Source organism: Somniosus microcephalus, unplaced genomic scaffold, assembly GCF_052327205.1.
Source record: "Somniosus microcephalus isolate GS21.2 unplaced genomic scaffold, FLI_Smic_1.0 unresolved_chr7, whole genome shotgun sequence".
Taxonomy (NCBI): Eukaryota; Metazoa; Chordata; class Chondrichthyes; order Squaliformes; family Somniosidae; genus Somniosus; species Somniosus microcephalus.
The window spans coordinates 5,417,852-5,427,819 of NW_028225185.1; the positions used below are offsets into that span (position 1 = coordinate 5,417,852).

The following is a 9,968-nucleotide window of genomic DNA, read 5'->3' on the forward strand; positions in this document are numbered from 1 at the left end:
CCTGGGTGATTGCTTAAACTTGTGGTCCATTGCGCGTGTCCCACCTGTGTAACCCCGTCTCCAACATTTCCCCCCGGGTTCCCGGGTACCTTCATCCAAGGGGGCCAAGTCTTTCACGTGCGATCGCAGACGGCGGGTGCCGGCGGGATATTCAACTGCAGAAGGCTACACAATATAGCTAACCCGTAGAAGGGGCACAGGGTATTCGACTGCAGAAGGCTGCACAATATAGCTAACCCGTAGAAGGGGCGCAGGGTATTCGACTGCGGAGGGCCACAAGCCTCAATGTCCGGGCTCACACTTTAGTGGCAAAAACAGGAAGGCAATAGATTGGGAGAAGGGGAAGTGCAACGAGACCTGGGTGTCCTTGTGCACCAGTCGCTGAAGGTAAGCATGCAGGTGCAGCAGGCGGTTAAGAAGGCGAATGGTATGTTGGCCTTCGTAGCGAGAGGGTTCGAGTACAGGAGCAAGGATGTCTTGCTGCAGTTGTACAGGGCCTTGGTGAGACCACACCTTGAGTATTGTGTGCAGTTTTGGTCGCCTTATCTGAGGAAGGATGTTCTTGCCATGGAGGGAGTGCAGCGAAGATTCACCAGGCTGATACCTGGGATGGCAGGAATGACGTATGAGGAGAGATTGGGTCGATTGGGCTTAGAAGAATGAGAGGGAATCTCATTGAAACTTATAAAATACTAACAGGACTAGACAGACTAGATGCAGGAAGGATGTTCCCGATGGCCGGGGAGTCCAGAACCAGGGGTCACAGTCTAAGGATAAGGGGTAGGCCATTTAGGACAGAGATGAGGAGGAATTTCTTCACCCAGAGAGTGGTGAACCTGTGGAATTCTCTACCACAGAAGGCAGTGGAGGCCAATTCATTAAATAATATTCAAGAAGGAGTTGGATATATTTCTTAAGGCTAAAGGGATATGGGGAGAAAGCCGGGACAGGGTACTGAATTTGGATGATCAGCCATGATGTCATTAAATGGCGGAGCAGGCTCGAGGGGCCGAATGCTGCTCCTATCTTCTATGTTTTTGTGACGTGTAGCCCCCCCTCCTTGGGCGAGACAGCAGGGTGGGGTCTGTTTTCCCGTGCCCCTCCCAGCGAGAGTCAACCTGGGGGGGGGGGGGGGGGAAGGGGAGGAGGAGAAGGGGAAATTGCCAATTTATATATTAACAATAATAATCGCCAGAGACTTGACGGGGTTATTTCAACCAAATTTATTTCAATAAAACAAGACTGGTGTGTAAAATATATATCTTTAAAATTCCTTGCCAGCTCTTCCTTCTTGTAAAAAATAAATTATACCAGAGGGAAATAATAATAAATGTCAGGTCTAATAATATTTGCAGGATCTGGCACTTACCGAGGGGCAGACAAGAGGAAACTTTACAGTCACTGCCCCCCACTCGCCAGTTTTAAAAGCTCGCGCAAGAAACATCGTGGCCAAGGGCCACAGGTGAAGTGCATCATCCAGGAGCCGATTAGATATACAGTAAATAGCATACTTCCATTGTCCTGCTGTACATGTCAACTCCGCTTTTTTTATCCTTCTCAAAGACGAGTTACCCGGAAATCCCACCCTCCCCTCCCGCACTGACTGCACCCCTCCCCGCACCCCGGGGTCACTGTGTCTGGACAGGGAGCATCCTCACCCTGCCGCAGGTAACAGAAGTGCAGGGCAGGGACTCTGCACCGCTCCGGCTGGGAATCATCTCCCCGAATATCCCGCGTTCAATAATCTTGCCGTATATTTTATACTTGGATCTCTTTAGGGTGGGATTTGTATTCACATCAGCAGAGACACAGTCATCAGCACAGTGCTTGCTTATTGTGTGGGGTGAAGCTGGATTAATAACAAGTGTGTGGAACATTTTACCACTTCACTGTCCCATCAAACACTGCCAGGGCAGGTACAGCACGGGTTAGATACAGAGTAAAGCACCCTCTACACTGTCCCCATCAACCACTCCCAGGGCAGGTACAGCACAGGTTAGATACAGAGTAAAGCTCCCTCTACACTGTCCCGTCAAACACTCCCAGGGCAGGTACAGCACGGGTTAGATACAGAGTAAAGCTCCCTCTACACTGTCCCATCAAACACTCCCAGGGCAGGTGCAGCACGGGTTAGATACAGAGTAAAGCTCCCTCTACACTGTCCCATCAAACACTCCCAGGGCAGGTACAGCACGGGTTAGATACAGAGTAAAGCTCCCTCTACACTATCCCATCAAACACTCCCAGGGCAGGTACAGCACGGGTTAGATACAGAGTAAAGCTCCCTCTACACTGTCCCGTCAAACACTCCCAGTCAGCAGAGGGGGGGGAGAGTTCCACTCCCAGCAGCTTGGGCCAGAGGTGAACAGACAGGATCCCACCCAGTCTGAGTCTTAACTGACCTCAACAAGACATCAAACCATGACAGCACTGTGGGAGCACTTTCACCACACGGACTGCAGCGGTTCAAGAAGGCGGCTCACCACCACCTTCTCAAGGGCGATTCGGGGTGGGCAATAAATGCTGGCCTTGCCAGCGACGCCGCGAATGAAAGCCTCAAATGGCGGGAGTTCAGTCAGGATCAGAAACAAGACGCACATTTTATGCTCAATATTATTTTTAAATGGCCTTGTTGCCGTTTCAAGGAAGTTAAATGTGCGAAGAATTGGCGAAATGCGAACTGAAGCAGGAGAAACTCAAATCGCCAGACGTAGGTGAACCTCGCTCTCCCTCCCTCCGCAGACAGCGAATGCGGGACTGCCCGTCGCAAAGCACACAGCTCTCCCCTTCGACACCCAGCCTGATCCCGAGGGGAATGCAGCAGGAAGGAGGCGGGTGAAGGGGCTGACAGTGTCGCTGTATGGAGCGGGGAAAGGCGGGTGGGGAGCGAGGTGGAATGAATCAAGCCAGCATTCCCGCTCCTGGTGGCTCTCCAGCCACCTCTGCCAGAAAGTACGTGTGTGCGCGCGCACGTCGAGCAAGGGCTGGATCGCGATCGCTTGCGCTGGCCCCCATGGTCAAACAGCCTGCCCGCTGCCCACTCACTGGGCTCACGCATGAACAACAGCTGCTTGAGCAAGGGATCAGAGGAGAAGGTGCACAGATTCACTAGAATGGTACCAGGGTTGGGGGACTTCAGTGATGTGGAGAGACTGGAGAAGCTGGGATTGTTCTCCTTAGAGCAGAGAAGGTTAAGAGGAGATTTAATCGAGGCGTTCAAAGTCATGAATGTTTTTGATGGAGTAAATAAGGAGAAACTGTTTCCAGTGGCGGGAGGGTCGGTGACCAGAGGACACAGATTGAAGATAATTAGCAAAAGAACCAGAGGGGGAGATGAGGAGAATGTTTTTTACGCAGCGAGTTGTTGTGATCTGGAATGCGCTGCCTGAAAGGGCGGTGGAAGCAGATTCAATAGTAACTTTCAAAAGGGAATTGGAGAAATACTTGAGGGGGAAAAATTTGCAGGGAACTAATGTGCTGGAGGTCGGGGGAGAGGGAGGGAGAGAGGGAGGGAGGTCGGAGGAGGGAGAGGTCGGAGGAGAGCGAGATGGAGGGGTCGGGGGAGAGAGGGATGGAGATCAGAGGAGGGAGGGAAAGAGGTCGGAGGAGAGGGGGAGGGAGAGGTCAGAGGAGAGGGGGGAGGGAGAGGTCGGAGGAGAGGGGGAGGGAGAGGTCGGAGGAGAGGGGAGGGAGAGGTCGGAGGAGAGGGGGAGGAGAGGGGGAGGTCGGAGGAGAGGAGGAGGGAGAGGTCGGAGGAGGGGGGAGGGAGAGGTCGGAGGAGAGAGGGATGGAGGGAGAGGTAGGAGGAGAGAGGAAGGGAGATCAGAGGAGAGGGAGGGCGGAGGAGAGAGGGATGGAGAGGTCGGGGGAGAGAGGGATGGAGATCGGAGGAGGGAGGGAGATCAGAGGAGAGGGAGGGAGGGAGAGATCGGAGGAGAGAGGGAGGGAGGGCGGAGGGGAGAGGGCGGGAGGGCGGAAGGGCGGAGAAGAGAGGGCGGGAGGGCGGAGAAGAGAGGGCGGGAGGGCGGAGGAGAAGAGAGGGCGGGAGGGCGGGTGGAGAGAAGAGAGGGCGGGAGGGCGGAGGAGAGAGGGCGGGAGGGCGGAGAAGAGAGGGCGGGAGGGCGGAGGAGAAGAGAGGGGCGGGAGGGCGGAGGAGAAGAGAGGGCGGGAGGGCGGAGGAGAAGAGAGGGCGGGAGGGCGGAGGAGAAGAGAGGGCGGGAGGGCGGAGGAGAAGAGAGGGCGGGAGGGCGGAGGAGAAGAGAGGGCGGAGAGGGATGTCGGATTCTAGATTCGAGAGGTTGGAGGAGAGGGAGGATTTGCCTCCCCAATGATAAACCTTTCACTTGCCCGGTTGAGGAGTGTGAGGTGGGGTTCAGACGAGCCACCCTCCAGGGGAGAGAGTTTGCGAGTTCAGAAACAGCTTGGGAAAAGGGGGAAGGATGGAAGATGTGAACTGGAGACTCAACCGCAGCCATTTTAGATGATAATAAATAAATAAATACATTTCAGCATAATCCTGACCCAGGTACATGGTTTTTTTTTTTTTTTAAAAGAGGAAAACTAAATCTTCGCGTCTGTTAGAAATTAGCTGTGGCTTTCGTGCAGGCGGCCAGCAGGCTTTGAGGCCTAGCCGTTACCCTGGCAACCGCAGAGTGGAGCCGGGAAGTAACTGGGCACAAACGTACAGATCTGGCTTTAATAAGGACCTGCTCAAACTTCAGAAAAAAAAATTAAAAGTCCTCAGGCTGCTCCTCTCCGCCCCGCGGCATCGTGGCGCCGGAGGTCAGTGGCCCTCCGCTCGGCATGAGTGCAAGAGGCGCAGCAAACCATCTTGTAGTAGGAGTAGGTGCAGAGTCGGGCCTGTACCACAACCGGGCAGTTGTGATGCTTGTCCTTGCAGTTTTCATCTGAAATTAGTTTGTAAACAAACACAAAAAAAATAGGTAACGTTATAAATCTCATCATCATAAAGAAACTACTCGTGAAATAACGCTGGGCGGCCAGCTGATGGCGCCGTCCAAGGAGTATAAATACTCGGGCGTGGGCCCAGCGTGCCCAGGGACATTTTGTAAGACAAGGAACTAGTGAAGTACAACTCGACCTCCATGTTCTGAAACAAGTTGATTAAAGCCTTGCTTTACATTCAAACCAAGTGCTCCGACCTCTCCCTCTCTCCATCCCTCTCTCCTCTGACCTCTCCCTTCCTCTCTCCTCCGCCCTCCCTCTCCTCCGATCTCTCCCTTCCTCCCTCTCCTCCGATCTCGCCCTCCCTCCCTCTCCTCCGATCTCGCCCTCCCTCCCTCTCCTCCGATCTCGCCCTCCCTCCCTCTCTCCTCTGCCCTCCCTCCCTCTCTCCTCTGCCCTCCCTCCCTCTCTCCTCTGCCCTCCCTCCCTCTCTCCTCCGATCTCTCCCTTCCTCTCTCTTCTCCGATCTCCATCCCTCTCTCCTCCGACCTCTCCCTCTCTCCTCTGCCCTCCCTTCCTCTCTCCTCCGCCCTCCCTCCCTCTCTCCTCCGCCCTCCCTCCCTCTCTCCTCCGATCTCTCCCTTCCTCCCTCTTCTCTGATCTCCATCCCTCTCTCCTCCGACCTCTCCCTCTCTCCTCTGCCCTCCCTTCCTCTCTCCTCCGCCCTCCCTCCCTCTCTCCTCCGACCTCTCCCTTCCTCTCTCCTCCGCCCCTCCCTCCCTCTCTCCTCCGCCCTCTCCCTTCCTCTCTCTCCTCTGATCTCCATCCCTCTCTCCTCCGACCTCTCCCTCCCTCCTCCGACCTCTCCCTCCCTCCTCCGATCTCCAGGTAACGTTAGCCGAGCGACCCACGTGACTGAAGGTCAACATTCATCGAAGGGGTGTGGGGATCGGGCGGGGAAGGGGGGGGTTTGAGGTCGATGATCAAATCAGCCGTGATCTCATTGAATGGCGGAGCAGGCTCGAGGGGCCGAACGGCCTCCTCCTGCTCACGTTCCCCTGGTAGTGTCGCCGAGGGTGAGATTACGATGAGATTTTACATAAACCGGGCTTGTGTTCCCTGGAATATAGAAGGTTAAAGGGTGATTTGATTGAGGCTTTTAGGATTTTGAAAGGAATTGATAGGGTAGAGATAGAGAGAAACTTTTTCCGCTGGTCGGGGAGTCTAGGACAAGGGGGGACATAACCTTAAAATCAGAGCCAGGTCGCTCAGGAGAGAAGTTAGGAAACACTTCTTCACACAAAGGGCGGTAGAAGTGAGGAACTCTGTCCCACAAAAAGCAGTCGATGCCAAGATCAATTAATAATTTTAAACCAGAGATCGACAGATTTTTTACGAGCCAAGCGTATTAAGGGATAGGGAGCCAAGGCGGGCGGATGGAGTTAAGATACAGGATCAGCCGTGATCTCACTGAATGGCGGAGAACAGGCTCGAGGGGCTGAATGGCCTCCTGCTGTTCGAATCATAGAATGGTTGCTGCACAGAGGGAGGCCATTCGGCCCGTCGAGCCCGTGCCAGCTCTCTGCACGAGCACTTCAGCCAGCCCCACTGTTCTATAGTCCAGCCCTCCAGGCTCGGCATGGAGTCGCCAGGAATGGAAGATTAAATAGGTTAGTTAGGGAGGACCAGGGGGTCACAATTTTAAGCTGTACAAGGCCAAGTCTAGGTTAGATGTCTGGAGGTGGTTCTGCTCCCAGAGAAGAGTGGACCTCTGGAACAGGCTGCCGTCCCGTGCAGTGGACGCTGATTCGCTGAATTCCTTCAAGCCAGACCTGGACCTGTTTCTGGCTGGGACCGAGATCACCTCTTACAGAAGGTAGGTTACTGCAGGGAATGCTCAGGGCCAGAGCGATCTCCTGGACCAGTTTCCATCGCCGAGATGGGTCGGAGAGGAATTTCCCAGATTTTGCCCATTGAACCCTGCCCAATCAGAGATTGAGGTCCACCCATTGCGCCCTGGCCAATCAGAAGTTGAGGTCCACCCATTGAGCCCTGCCCAATCAGAGATTGAGGTCCACCCATTGCGCCCTGGCCAATCAGAAGTTGAGGTCCACCCATTGAGCCCTGCCCAATCAGAGATTGAGGTCCACCCATTGAGCCCTGGCCAATCAGGGATCTGGGATGCCACTCATCCATTGAGCCAGCAGGGTCGACTGGCCAGTGATCAGGAGCAAGGCTGATTCCCCTCTCTAGCCCGGGAAACCGAACAAACCTACTGCCCCTGGCCGAGATCAGCGAACAACGCTGGGATCTCCCTGGTCCTTAGGGCTCAGGCCCCACTGGGTAAACCAGACAATACAAGGCAACAGGAATACTCTCGGACACCGAGGGCTGTGCAGACCTCAATGAACCATCACGGCAACTCCCCCCCTCCCACACCAACCCTTGCTGTTCCAGGGCAGGAGGGGGGGGGGCACCATGCACTTGTGACCAGTTGTTCACTCACCCAGTTCGGGAATGCAGGGGTGGGCGTGGCACATTCGCTGGTCATCCGGCTTCGCCGTGGCGTCGCAGAGGCCGCTGGGAAATCCCGCGTCATCCAGGCACCTCACCTCTCTCGCCTGGACCCCGCCCATGCACGACTTCGAGCACTGTCATTGGATAAAGATCGGCGACGTCAGTAAACCCGTTCCATCCCCCCCACCCCCGACTCAAACCCTCCACAAAACCCACCATCGTCATCGAGTCATCGAGTTATACAGCACAGGAAGAGGCCCTTTGGCCCATCGTGTCCACAGCGGCCATCAAGCCCTGTCTATTCTAATCCCATTTTCCAGCACTTGGTCCGTAGCCTTGTATGCTATGGCGTTTCAAGTGCTCGTCTAAATGCTTCTTGAATGTTGTGAGGGTTCCTGCCTCTACCACCCTTTCAGGCAGTGAGTTCCAGATTCCAACCACCCTCTGGGTGAAAAAGGTTTTCCTCAAATCCCCTCTAAACCTCCTGCCCCTTCCCTTGAAACTATGCCCCCTTGTTATTGACCCCCTCTTCGTCCTTTCTCGAACTGCGAGACTTCCATTTAATACAGAGCCTCGTCGCATCTCCGCCAGAGATCCCAAAACAGCAAGGGCCCACGAAGTGAATCTGTTTTTTTTTAAAGTGTTGTTGGTTGAGGGATAAAGGACGGCCCAGGACACCAGGGAGAACTCCCCTGGTTAGACCCCACCTGGAGTATAACTGTGTTCAGTTCTGGGCACCGTACCTCAGGAAGGATCCACTGGCCTTAGAGGGTGGGGTGTAGCCCAGATTCACCAGAGTGATACCCGGGGGCTAAAAGGGTTAAACCACGAGGACAGGTTTCACAGACTGGGCTTGTATTCCCTCGAGTTTAGAAGATTAAGGGGTGATCTAATCGAGGTCGTTTAAGATGATTAAAGGGTAGAGAGCGAGAGAAACTATTTCCTCTGGTGGGGGGAGTCCAGAACAAGGGGGGGCGTCACCTTAAAATTAGAGCCAGGCCGTTCAGGGGTGATGTCAGGAAGCACTTCTTCACACAAAGGGTGGCGGAAATCTGCAACTCTCTCCCCCAAAAAGCTGTGGGTCAATTGGAGCTTTCAAGACTGAGGTAAGGGTATCGAGGGATCTGGAGCAAGGGCAGGTCGATGGAGTTGAGGTACAGATCAGCCATGATCTGATTGAATTGTGGAGTGGGTTCAAGGGGCTGGATGGCCTCCTCCTGTGTCCTGCTCTTCTTCCAATAGTGGCCGCGGGATCTTTTACGTCTACCCGAGAGGGCAGACGGGGCCTTGGTTTAACGTCTCATCTGAAAGACGGCGACTCCGACAGTGCGGCGCTTCCTCAGTACCCGCCCCTCCGACAGTGCAGCGCTCCCTCAGTACCGCCCCTCCGACAGTGCGGCGCTCCCTCAGTACCCGCCCCTCCGACAGTGCGGCGCTCCCTCAGTACCGCCCCTCCGACAGTGCGGCGCTCCCTCAGTACCGCCCCTCCGACAGTGCGGCATTCCCTCAGTACCGCCCCTCCGACAGTGCGGCGCTCCCTCAGTACCGCCCCTCCGACAGTGCAGCGCTCCCTCAGTACTGCCCCTCCGACAGTGCGGCGCTCCCTCAGTACCGCCCCTCTGACAGTGCGGCGCTCCCTCAGTACCGCCCCTCCGACAGTGCGATGCTCCCTCAGGACCGCCCCTCCGACAGTGCGGCGCTCCCTCAGTACCGCCCCTCTGACAGTGCGGCGCTCCCTCAGTACCGCCCCTCCGACAGTGCGATGCTCCCTCAGGACCGCCCCTCCGACAGTGCGGCGCTCCCTCAGTACCGCCCCTCCGACAGTGCGATGCTCCCTCAGGACCGCCCCTCCGACAGTGCGGCGCTCCCTCAGTACCGCCCCTCCGACAGGGCGGCGCTCCCTCAGTACTGCCCCCTCCGACAGTGCGGCGCTCCCTCAGTACCGCCCCTCCGACAGTGCGGCGCTCCCTCAGTACCGCCCCTCCGACAGTGCGGCGCTCCCTCAGTACCGCCCCTCCGACAGTGCAATGCTCCCTCAGTACTGCCCCTCCGACAGTGCGGCGCTCCCTCAGTACTGCCCCTCCGACAGTGCGGCGCTCCCTGAGTACCGCCCCTCCGACAGTGCGGCGCTCCCTCAGTACCGCCCCTCCGACAGTGCGGCGCTCCCTCAGTACCCGCCCCTCCGACAGTGCAATGCTCCCTCAGGACCGCCCCTCCGACAGTGCGGCGCTCCCTCAGTACTGGCACTGGGAGCGTCAGCCTAGATTTTGTGCTCAAGTCTCTGGAGTGGGACTCGAACCCACAACCCCCTGACTCCGAGGCAGGAGTTCTACCCACTGAGCCACAGCGGACACTCAAGGGGCTTCTGCACATCTGTTTGTTCTAGTCTTGGGCCAAGTGCTGACACCATTGGTCTCCGGGGGAGAGCTGGACGTCCCCTCCCTTCACTCCCCTCATCCAGCAGGATCAGTCCCTTCCCACCCTGGAGGTTCTTCACGATTCCTCGCCAGCTGCTACTCGCCTCACTCCAGCCCGTTGTAAACCAC

The 9,968-nt window shown here is 56.2% G+C and overlaps 1 protein-coding gene across 1 annotated transcript in view; it reads right to left on the minus strand.

Annotated features, from left to right (window-relative positions):
• Positions 1–1,203: 1,203 nt before the first annotated feature.
• Positions 1,204–9,968, minus strand: part of LOC147086424 (thrombospondin type-1 domain-containing protein 4-like) — a gene marked incomplete at its 5' end in the record, with an annotated part of 31,453 nt that continues 22,688 nt past the window's right edge. Inside the window, 3 exons of the mRNA XM_085978247.1 lie at positions 1,204–4,907; positions 7,412–7,556; positions 9,944–9,967. Of these exons, the coding sequence (XP_085834373.1) occupies positions 4,741–4,907; positions 7,412–7,556; positions 9,944–9,967 (336 nt within the window). The remainder of the gene's footprint in view (positions 4,908–7,411; positions 7,557–9,943; position 9,968) is intronic.